Raw genomic sequence first — 12,098 nt, 5'->3', positions numbered from 1 at the left:
GAACTAATACACATGGCCAAAGCAGGACCCAAGAGACAATGCACCATATCTAGCTGGACTGGGATTCCCACAGCAGTATTGAGAAGTGATTCCAGGCATTAGAATCAGCTGGGGAGGCTCAAATATACTCACAGATGTCTGGGCGACATACAACCTAGAACCACAGGATCAGAATTTAAGGGGGCTGGGCCTCAGAATCTGCAGTTTTTAGAAAGGAGACTGAAACAGATAGCAAACAAGTGGGCATGTGGGAGCCACTGATTTGGAGAACCCACTGATGGTGCAGTGGATTAGGAGAGGGACCGTCGCGGTAGCCAAGCCTCTTGCTTCCTCTTTCTTTCCCTCTATCCTGCAGTTCTTTAAGGGAGAGGAAGAGAAAGCGCAGAAAATAGCAGCTTTACACTGGTCTGAAAGGCAAGCAAGATGTTAAAGAAAACTGTGTGGATGACACAAGCACCAGAGTCAGGTGATCTTTGGCTCTGTCTGCATTTTTCCTTTAAGCAATCCAAATCAGCAAAGATAAAGGACCTGAGAGTTAAAAGACTTGGGTTCAAACATCAAGTTCATCATTTACTAGCTGTATGAACAAGTCTCTTAGAGCATTTTGGCATTCTTATAAAGATAGAAGTAAAAGTGATATAATAATTATAAACGTATCTGTAAGTCACAGGGCTACAACCAAATAAATTAAGATAGAAGCCAGCCAGCCATCTCCTTAACCCCCATGCCTCTGCCTCACTAATGATATACTTCCCTTCTCTGCTTTCCCACCTTTTAAAATCTGTACCATCTGTATTTACCAGTCTTCTTTCTTTATGTTTTGCATCATGGCCCCAACCTTTTCCACAAGGCGTTATCAAGAGATTCCATCTGTAATGATCTTTCTCTCCCCCGCCAATTTTGATCCTTATTATTTACTACTTTGTTCTTTAATCACTGCATTCCCCCAACTAAAGAGTTTGCTCTTCCAACATCATCTCACAATCATTCATTGATTCAGCAACACCAAAAAATCACTGTGGCCTGCCATGCACTGTTCTAGGCACTTGGACTGAACAAAAAGATAAAAATCCTGGTCTTTGTGGTGCTTATATTCTACAGCAGCAGGGGATTATATATATCAGGAAGAATATCGTAGGAAGAATCACTTCCTCCTCAGTAGAGATAAATGAAGAAGTGAAAATAGGTCTGGCATAAAAAGAACTTTGCCCGTAGGGTGGAAATTCCAGTGGGAGGGGAACAGGGAATAGAACAGGGTAGAGTGGATGAGAGTGGGGATGGACTGACTAGGAATGCAGGGTGGGAGGGACAGGGTGGAAAAACAGCCGAAAAACAAGAAACATAAATATATGTAAAAAAAGTAAGTTAGGAGGTAAGTGCTAAGCAAAAAGAAAATAGAGCAGGTGCCAGGGCTCGGGCATGGGTTGCATTTTTAAAGACCAACTATTTGAGACAACAGGTTGGTGCTCATTAGCTTATGGATCAAACCATTTTTTAATGTTTTAAAATGTTTATTTATTCTTGAGGGAGAGGGAGAGACAGAGTGTGAGTGGGGGAGGGGCAGAGAGAGAGGGAGACAGATTCTGAAGCAGGCTCCAGGCTCTGAGCTGTCAGCACAGAGCCAGACGCGGGGCATGCCGTGAGATCATGACCTGAACTGAACTCGGACACTTAATGGACTCAGCCACCCAGGCGCCCCATGGGTCAAACCATTTTAAACTCTTACCACTAATCTGCCTTTGCTGCACACACACCCATATACGTATACACAAAACACCTCCTCCAAATCAATAAAGACAAAAAACGAAGGGGAAAATAAGGGTACAAACATATCTTGAAACGAATTCAAGCCATAGTAGAGACAAAAAAAAAAAAAAAAAAAAAAAAAAAAAGAACCAAGAGAAAATAAGTGTATAAATGTATCTTGAATTCAAACCACAGGCAACTAAATTAAGTTGGTAGCCACAAGGTAGCTTTGCTTTTGGAATCTAGCCGTATCCATTACCAAATCTGGACAGCTTACTCCATAGCAGTTAGGTGAACTTTAGCCTATATCAACTGTGCCAGCAAAAGCATAAGCCTTTGTCCTACTTCTTAATCATCCCAATAACTTAACTCAAAAGATACCTATAAGACCTAAAACTACAGCAGTGGAGAGAGTTGGATTACAAGGACACAAATTTCAATACAAAAATGTTACTTGGGTTATACAATCAAAAGCTTTTCTCAATATTCAACCCTGGGGGAAGACATAGGATTAAGGAGGTGAATCAAATTTGTTTATTTATTTATTTTGTAAATGTTTATTTATTTTAGAGAGAGAGAGCTCGAGTGAGCGAGCAGGGGAGGAGTAGAGAGAGAGGGAGACACAGAATCGGAAGCAGGCTCCAGGCTCTGAGCTGTCAGCACGGGGCCTGACACTAGGCTCAAACTCTTTAACCCACGAGATCATGACCTGAGCCAAAGTCGGACACTTAACCAACTGAGCCACCAGGCGCCCCGGGAAGTGAGTCAAATTTAAATACACATCTTCTACTACAGTATTTGCCTCTAATTCATTTCCTGTGAAATTATTTTACCACTTACATATTAGAAATCGAGACGGAGGGGCGCCTGGGTGGCTCAGTCGGTTAAGCGGCTGACTTTGGCTCAGGTCATGATCTCACGGTCCCTGAGTTCGAGCCCCGCGTCGGGCTCTGTGCTGACAGCTCAAAGCCTGGAGCCTGTTTCAGATTCTGTGTCTCCCTCTCTCTGGCCCTCCCCCGTTCATGCTTTGTCTCTCTCTGTCTCAAAAATAAATAAACGTTAAAAAAAAAAAAAAAGAAAAGAAATCGACACTGAGGAGTAGGAATTAAATAAAATATCTTGGTCAAGTTGTGGCTTGAATTTCACAGTCATATTCATAATTACAGAATTTGTGGAGGAAGAATGGGTTAGAACTTTGAGGATTAGAAATCAGTTTCAAGAAAATTTACCCATCCACCAGTAAATGTTATAATCTCATTAAACATTTGTTAATGACCATGGCACAGACTTTCATTTAGACTCAGTATTATGTTGAGTCTAAATGGCAATCCAGGTCGCAGGCAATTTTGAATTCACTTTCTAGACATGTTTTCAAAATTCCTAAGTTGCTATTCAAAGGGGTAATAACTATAATAAGCCACATTTTCTTATTGGTGAAAACAATGCAAAATATATAAACATTTATATGGGTATATATATTTCTATACAAAAAATATAGAAAAGTTAAGCTTGTCATTTATTCTCAGATATACAGAATCATAGTTCTTTAGGGCAGGAAAGAGTTAATAGCAGCATGTACTGAGAATTAATGAAAAATTGCTTTTAACCTAAAATAACTCCTTTGAAGTTCTCAAAAGTATTACTCTCCATATCACAAATGAGAAAACAAACATAGAAATTAATTGTCCCAGGTCACTAAAGAATAAAAGGCAGAGCCAGATTCAAGCCTAAAAGACCCCAAATTTAAATGCTTTGAATTGCTCTTTCATGGTATTTCTAATGTCTAAGAAAATCCAAAAGTCTCATTCATTTCACAGGTGAGGAAAATAAAGCTCGGTTACACTAAGATATTTGTTCAAAGTTACACAGCTAGTTAGTGACCAGAAATCACACGACCTGACCACCACCTCAGTGTTACACAAGCTGCTAATCCATAAGAAGTACCTTAAAACCAATGAGGAGGCTAGTTCAAACATACATATTTGATTTCCAGAAAGCCTTAAGCCACAAATGTGGAAAAGAAAACAAGACAAAACTGTAAGGTAACATGTCCAAATGCTAACAATTACTGTATGTATTAAGAGAATGGGTGACTCTTTTTTCTTAACCCTTCCCCAAACTTTACATTTCAATTTTTTGTAATATAATTATTTGTATATACACACACAGCAGTCCGGGGGAGACTAAAATCACACGTTGAAATAAGAAGGCAGAAAAAGACTGAATCATCGAAAATTAATCCCTTACAGCAGACCCCAGCCACGTCTACAAAAAGCATACTATTTCGGTGGTCCAGGAGGAAGGCATATTACGAGTTAAAATTCAAACTAGCCGGTATTAAGTGTAACATGCAATAAAAAGTCACTTTTCACCTTACAGATTTGAGATGGGAGGAAAATGCTTGATTTTCCCTAGGCACCCACTTTAACCCTTTCACTGCCAGTCTGAAAAGAAAAAAGATAATATAGCTAACGCAAGCCTAACTGGGTACCATCAGAAACAAAATTAGAACAGTTCTTAAAATTATCTAACATTTTATTCCTTAAGGTACACGTATCTTATTTTGTCGACACTCCGCCCCCAGTGTGTCCACAGGCAGGACAGTGGTATTTGAGTATTTTTTAAAAAAATGTTTCTTCTGGTAAACTGCAGAACCTTCCCTTGAAATTTAACATACTATACATTCACACCGGAATTATTGGAACTGCAAGAGTCGAGCTGTCTATTGAAATGTGGTAATAGGGGCACACACAAAAAAAAGGTTTTGTGGGAAAGCAGCGGGGAGTGGCAGTAATTTGCAAAGCTGGTTAATACCACCTAAGAAGCTTTTAAGACAGCTCTTGTTAAGAGTAAGGTGCGGTGGGGCCACAAACATGTGACGGATTTGGATTGCTCCAGTCCTCCTGGAACTCCTGATCTAGAAGGGACAGGTCCGAGGCCATCGTAAAAGAAAAGAAGATGGGCGTGAGCACAGAAGTGCCACGAGAATTGCGGAAGGTGCCAGACCCGGGAGACAGGACTCAGAAACGTTAGGGGTTACGGAGCCTGAAATCGCTGCAGGGCATGGGAGCAGCGAGAGAAGAGGTGTCAGTGTGCGCAAGGACACAGGAAGGGGGTCCAAGAGGGGCATCCTTTCCCTGCAGCCAGGACAGAGTTTCCCAGGCGGGGCCGGAAGGCGACAGCGAAAGGGAGACGCGCCTCCCCAAGAGTTCTGCCTGAGGCTGCGGGGTGCTCCCACCCAGGTCTCACCTGGGCAGCGGAGCGTCCTGGAGGCAGTGAAGCGACGGAGACTGCCTATCGCCCGGGAGGCCACCATCTTGAGCTGAAGAGGACGAGTGGAAAGCACTCAGGTGGGGGCTGCGGGTGGAGGATTTTTCTCCTTCAGCCTGGCCCCAGCCAGGCGCCCGACATACTGCCTGACTAAAACCCCCAATGTCGAATTGCCCTGGCTCCTTGCCGTGCCGTTCGCTTCCAGCTAACAGGGCGGGGAGGACTCTTTCTCCGCTAGAAGGAAGGAGGCCCATAGAGGAGGAGGCGCAGTGCCCGCTTTTCCATACAGGCGGCGAGTGGGCAGCCCGCGGAGTTCGCTGGCGGGAGTGAGGGGTCCTTTTGGGCAGGAACCGCCCCTTGGTCACGTCTAGTCCAGGCATTTGGGTTAAAACCTTGCTTGCCCGCAGCGGGAGCCGGAGAGGACTGAGGCTAAGGTGAGTCGAGGCGTGCGCTTGGCTTTCCGCCTGGTCTTTCCCAGCGGCGACATCTGTCTTTTCTTTCCCGTCTACTGCATCAGTAGCCGCGGCCGCCTCCCTTCTCGCGGGGAGTGGAGTTCCAGGGAGCGAAAGGAGGCCCCTCGGACAGGGTCTCCAGGACCAGTGCAATAAGGACAGTAACTGGGACTTGCTCGAAGTCGGTAGCTCTGAGTAGCGGTGTCATCTGTGTCTTTAAACTTATCACCGCAAGTTAACGAATTCTTTGCTCGTGTGTCGGCATAAAGCGCTGGGCTATGTTGCGTTGTGTGTTTTTGTTTCATCCGTCTTGCCTGTAGCCAGGTCAGCGGCAATAGAAATTTAGAACGGGGAGTTGGGATTACCTTGCACCGGCTACCTGGAGCGGGGCTTGGTCACGTGACCTTTCGGGCCTCCAGTGTGGGAGGAGTAGAGCTATTCTTCTATCCTGCTGGGAGAGCCAGGGCTCCAGAGGATTTTCTAACGTAGGAGGGGCCTGGCCATCATCTGGTCATTTATCCACTTTATCGATGAAGCCCGTGAATCAGCGTCAGCGGGCTCATCCATGGCCACAGGTGGTGGAAATAGCACTAGAGCCGCTCTACTAACTTCTTCTAGTCACGAGCTCTACATTGCGTAATAGTTTTTGGTGTGTTGAAAAGAAGGGTTCGAGGCCTTAATGCGATTGATTCCAAAACGAAATAACGTTAATTTGCAAAAAGGATTCTTGATGATCTCCAGAAGCCCTCCAGCTCATAAGATTTTTTTTTAACAGTTAAAAAGCTTGTCTCCTGCCGTCGTAATGCTATCTTCTGCATATAATTACGTTTAGCCACATTATTTAGATAAACGGTGGCAAATTCTTATATTAAGGGCTAGATAGTAAATAGTTTAAGTTTTGCAGACCCATATTGATCTCTCATATATTCGTTGTTTCGTTTTCTTCAGTTCTACAATTCTTTAAAAGTATAAAAACTCTTCTTAGCTAAAGGCCTGTGGACTGTAGTTTGCCATCCCCTTTTGGCTCTTGACTTTTTTGTTCCTTGTACTCTCAAAATCATAAATTCCATCAGAGCAGAAATGTTATGCTTATTGTGGCTTACATAGAGAGGAACTAAGTGTATTTCTACCACCATCCATTAATATTAATAACAAACATCTTTGACCCTTACTGTGCGTATCAGGCACCGTTCTAATTGCTTGTCTGTATTAATTTAGTTATTCCTGACAGCAACCCTATGAGGTATGTACTGGAATTATCTACATCTTACTCTAAGAAAGATTAACTTGCTTGAGGTCAGAAAACTAGGGTGGAGCCAGGATTTGGCTTTAGGCTGATTTTAGAGTCTGTGCCTTCCCATTATATTGTCTTTTTTTTTTTTCTCTATTTCATTTCATTTTTTATTTATTTCTTAAATTTTATTTTTTAATTTACATCCAAATTAGTTAGCATATAGTGCAACAATGATTTCAGGAGTAGATTCCTTAATGCCCCTTGCCCATTTAGCCCACCCCCCCCCAACCTCTCCAGTAACGCTCTGTTTGTTCTCCATATTTAAGAGTCTCATGTTTTGTCCCCTTCCCTGTTTTTATTTTTCTTCCCTTCCCTTATGTTCATCTGTCCTGTGTCTTAAAGTCCTTATATGAATGAAGTCGTATGATATTTGTCTTTCTCTGACTAATTTCGCTTAGTATAATACCCTCTAATTCTATCCACGTAGTTGCAAATGACAAGATTTCATTCTTTTTGATTGCCGAGTGATACTCCATTGTATATATATATACTACATCTTTATCCATTCATCCATTGATGGACATTTGGGCTCTTTCCATACTTTGGCTATTGTCAATAGTGCTGCTATAAACATGGGGGTGCATGTGTCCCTTTGAAACAGCATACCTATATCCCTTGGATAAATACCTAATAGTGCAATTGCTGGGTCGTAGGGTAGTTCTATTTTTAATTTTTTGAGGAACCTCCGTACTGTTTTCCAGAGCGGCTGCACCAGCTTGCATTCCCACCAGAAACGCAGAAGAGATCCCCTTTCTCCGCATCCTCACCAGCATCTGTTGCCTGAGTTGTTAATGTTAGCCATTCTGACAGGTGTGAGGTGGTATCTCGTTGTGGATTTGATTTGTATTTCCCTGATGATGAGTGATGTGGAGCATGTTCTCATGTGTCGGTTGGCTATCTGGACGTCTTCTTTGGAGAAGTGTCTATTCCTGTCTTTTGCCCATTTCTTCACTGGATTATTTGTTTTTTGGGTGTTGAGTTTGATAAGTTCTTTATGGATTTTGGATACTAACCCTTTATCTGATGTGTCGTTTGCAAATATCTTCTCCCATTCTGCCAGTTGCCTTTTAGTTTTGCTGATTGTTTCCTTTGTTGTGCAGAAGGTTTTTATTTTGATGAGTCCCAATAGTTCATTTTTGCTTTTGTTTCCCTTGCCTCCGGAGACGTGTTGAGTAAGAAGTTGCTGCGGCCAAGGTCAAAGAGGTTTTTGCCTGTTTTCTCCTCTAGGATTTTGATGGCTTCCTATCTTACATTTAGGTCTTTTCATCCATTTTGAGTTTATTTTTGGGTATGGTGTAAGAAAGTGGTCCAGGTTCATTTTTCTGCCTGTCGCTGTCCACTTTTCCCAGCATCGCTTGCTGAAGAAACTGTCTTTATTCCATTGGCTCTTCTTTCCTGCTTTGTCAAAGATTAGTTGGCCATACGTTTGTGGGTCCATTTCTGGGTTCTCTATTCTGTTCCATTGATCTGAGTGTCTGTTTTTGTGCCACCATCATATTGTCTTAATGACACTGTAACAGTGAACTGTTAAGCCGCTCCATTTGGCTTTCATTACTTACCTAGGGTGTTTTTCCTTTTCTTTACACCCAGGTGCCTGTAACTTCATGCATCTTTCTATAGTTCCACACCCTGCTCTAGACTACTCTGCTGAGTTTCCACGCTTCCCAAATTCTTGAGTTCAAATGTCTCTTTCCTAAAGGTTAGAGCAAATGACAGTAAAGGTCAGCCTTCCATAGGGTAGTTTGCTTTGTCTCTTTTTTTAAAATATATTTTTAATTATTGATTTCATAATATTAAGTATTTTTCAGAAACTACAGAGAATAAAATAAATATACCTATAATTCCACTACCCAGAGATAACTACTGTTAACATTTTGCAATGTATTTTTCTGGACATTTTTTATGCATTTGTGTACTTACATATATATAAATATTAATTTATGTAGACTTTAAAACTAGAATTAAACTGTACATAAAAAGTAAAATGCTCATTGTAACAAAATTTTTTTGAGAAGACAGAAGAATATAAAATGAAAGCCCTTTATTCATTCCGTGTGTAGACTCGTAGCTTTATGGACTTGTTTCTCCCTCTGCAATAAGTGGGTGTCTTACTGTATATATTGTTCTGCACGTTGCTTTTTCATTTAATATATATTGTGGACATCTTTCCACTGTCAGTATTTACATGTATACTGTGTTTCATTTTTCTTTCCAAACTGCTGTGCAGTGTTCCATGGTATGTCTGTAGTGTATTTAACCATTTCCTACTGGTGTGCTTTTACATTAGTTCCAGTGTTCCACTGAGGCAAACGGTGCTACAATGAACATCTTGACTCTTTCTGTAGGCCAGAGATCTGTGTATGCTACATATACATCTTGAGTATTTCTACAGGTTAAAGACCAATTCGAGGATTCGCAATTCAGATTTTGTCAGATGACTAAAAAGTGCCTTCCAAAAAGGCCTTAGCAGTTTACACCACTACCAACTGTATATGGAAGTGCTCAAATGGATCCGTTCTTACTAGAGTTATGTATTAGCCATATTTTTAATTTTTGCCAATCTTACAACCCCACAATGATACCTTGTTTTGATTTTAAAAATATTTTTATTGTTAGTGAGGTTGAACATTTAATATTTTGTTTATTTGACATTTTTACTTCTGTGAATTGTTCATTTGTTTTTGTCTTTTTAGTGGTGTATCAGTAAGGAGGCTTTTAGTTTCAAAGAACAAAATTAAACTCAGCTTGGGTTATTAAAGGGGATTTACTGACTAATAGCTGAAAAGCACAAAGGGAGGATGGACTTCAGATATGATGCAGTTTTCCTTTTTTCTAGTTTCCTTTTCTGAAAGTCTCGGCTCTGTCCTCTTTTGGGGGTCAGCTCTCTATGCTTAGACTAACTTTTTTCATGTTTACAAACTGTGGTAGCTGTGCCAAGCTGCAGAAGGAAAGATTTATATTCCAGAATTCCAGGCAGAAGATTTGCATGTCAGACTGACTAGATTATCCCTAAGTCAATACCATGCACAATTGTTTTAGGCCTTGGTTATCCGAACCAATGATCTTGACAAAGAAAATGAAATTATTCTAATTGGTTTAAACCCTGGAGTTGGGCTGGATTCAATCCCATGTAAACGACATATGGCAACTGCATACCGGGGTGAAATGGGTATTTGGGTGAAAACCACAGATTCCATTGTATATTATTTCTCTTTTTTCTGTCATTTGTAACAGTTCTTTATGGATTATGGATACTAACCCTTTGTTTTACTTAAACCTTTGTTTTATGTGTTACAAATATTTTTTCTGAATCTATTGTTTGCCTTTTAACTTTCTTTTAGTATCTTTTGCTGTGTAGATATTTACATGTTAATTTAATCATATCCATTAGTTTCTCTTTTCCTTTATGCCTTCGGGATTTTATGACATATGTTGGAAGGCTTGCCCCATATAAGATTACGAAAATATTCTCTGACACTTTTTTCTAGTACTTTTATAGTTAACTTATGAATAATTAGATTAATCTGTCTGGACTTGATTTGTGCATGTATGAGTTATGGGCCTAAAGTTTTTTCCAAATGATTAGCCATTTTCCCCAACAAATCCATTGAATAATTCATCTTTCTCTTGTTTATTTCAAATGTTATCTTCATTACATACTTAATTCTTTTGCACTTGAGTGTGCTTCTGAACTTGCTACATCCTGTTCTATTGACTAGTTTTATTGGCTCCTGTGGCAGCGTTGCACTATTAGTTCCTCGTGTTGTTTTTTAATTATTTTTTTAATGTTTATTTTAGTTTATTTTATTTTTTTAATTTTTTTTAACGTTTATTTATTTTTGAGACAGAGAGAGACAGCGCATGAACGGGGGAGGGTCAGAGAGAGGGAGACACAGAATCTGAAACAGGCTCCAGGCTCTGAGCCGTCAGCACAGAGCCCGACGCGGGGCTTGAACTCACAGACCGCGAGATCATGACCTGAGCCGAAGTCGGCCGCTCACCGACTGAGCCACCCAGGCGCCCCAATGTTTATTTTATTTTTGAGAGAGAGAGCGCGAGCGTGATTGGGGGAGGGGGAGACACAGAATCTGAAGCAGGCTCCAGGCTCTGAGCTGTCAGCACAGAGCCCGACGCAGGGCTCAAACTCATGAACAGCAAGATCATGACCTGAGCTGAAGTTGGATGCTTAACTGACTGAGCCACCCAAGTGCCCCAGTTCCTGGTATTTCTATAGAAAGTTTTGGTATCTATTGGAGCAAGGTCCCCCACACCCACTCCTTTTTCTTTATCGACATTTGCTTGATTATTTTTATGATGCTTAAGATGAACTTAAGGGAATTTGTATCCAGGACTCATGTGGCATCATGGGTAGCTTCTGGAAACAGTGGTGCTCATCTCATGGGCCACTTTGTCTCTCCCTGGCCAAAGTCTTTTGAGCATCCCTAGGCTGGTGAGCCTGGAGTTTGGATTCCTTCATCTCTTTTCAATCCATATATTTGGAAAAATGTAATTTTTTTTCTTTATTGAAGTCATAGGGCATCCTCTTTTTAGTCTGTAAAGACCCAAGAGAAGTTAAACAAGACTTTTATATTTTCTATTGTATTTTTGTAACAAATTACCCCAAAATTTAGCAGATTAAAACAAAAATTTATTATTTCATACAGTTTTTGGGGGGTGACTTAGTTCAGTGGTTCTGACTTAATTTCTCATGAGGTTGCAATCAGAATGTTGCCCAGAGCTGTCATCATCTGAGAGCTTGCCTGTACTTGAGGGTCCACGTCCAAGCTCATGTGACTGTTGGCAGGAGGTGGCAGTTCCTCACCATGTGAATCCTTTCACAGGTGTTGGCTCGAGATGTGCCAGCTGGCTTCCCCCCTGAGTGAGGGATCACAAGGACCAAGAGCAAAGTTGCAGTGTTTCTTATAGCCTGATCTCAGAAATGACACAGTCACTTGTGTTGTATTCTTTTGTTTACATGGGCCACCTGCTGTATGATGTGGGAGGCAACTGTACAAGGATGGGAATACCAAAAGGTGGAGGTTATTGGGAGCCATCTTGGAGGCTGGCTACCACAGTCTTCATAGGCAAATCTCACCAGCTTTTTTTTTTTTTTTTAAGTTAAAACATGTTTCAAAATTGAGAAATTACAAAAGACGGACAAATGACAAGTCTTCCTTACACCTTGCCCCCTACTTACTCAGTTTCTTTCCTCTTTTTTTATTTTTTAGGTTATTTACTTATTTTGAGAGAGAGGTGGGGAGGGGCAGAGAAAGAGGGAGAGAGAATCCCAAGCAGGCTCCACACTGTCAACACAGTGACACTCACAAACCGTGCCC

General features: G+C 41.2%; 2 protein-coding genes across 2 annotated transcripts in view; one reads left to right on the top strand and one right to left on the bottom strand.

The window, feature by feature from the left end:
- The window catches only part of HADHA (hydroxyacyl-CoA dehydrogenase trifunctional multienzyme complex subunit alpha), a 49,173-nt gene extending 43,897 nt beyond the window's left edge, over positions 1-5,276 (bottom strand). Inside the window, exon 1 of the mRNA XM_042933490.1 lies at positions 4,996-5,276. Within this exon, the coding sequence (XP_042789424.1) occupies positions 4,996-5,062 (67 nt within the window). The 5' untranslated portion in view covers positions 5,063-5,276. The remainder of the gene's footprint in view (positions 1-4,995) is intronic.
- A 73-nt stretch (positions 5,277-5,349) lies between these two features.
- Positions 5,350-12,098, top strand: part of HADHB (hydroxyacyl-CoA dehydrogenase trifunctional multienzyme complex subunit beta) — a 39,511-nt gene continuing 32,762 nt past the window's right edge. The window contains exon 1 of the mRNA XM_042933491.1: positions 5,350-5,450. The gene's annotated coding sequence lies outside the window, so the exon portion shown is untranslated. The remainder of the gene's footprint in view (positions 5,451-12,098) is intronic.

The sequence above is a fragment of the Panthera leo genome, chromosome A3 (genome assembly GCF_018350215.1).
Source record: "Panthera leo isolate Ple1 chromosome A3, P.leo_Ple1_pat1.1, whole genome shotgun sequence".
NCBI lineage: Eukaryota > Metazoa > Chordata > Mammalia > Carnivora > Felidae > Panthera > Panthera leo.
This window is presented reverse-complemented; position numbering and strand designations above follow the sequence as displayed.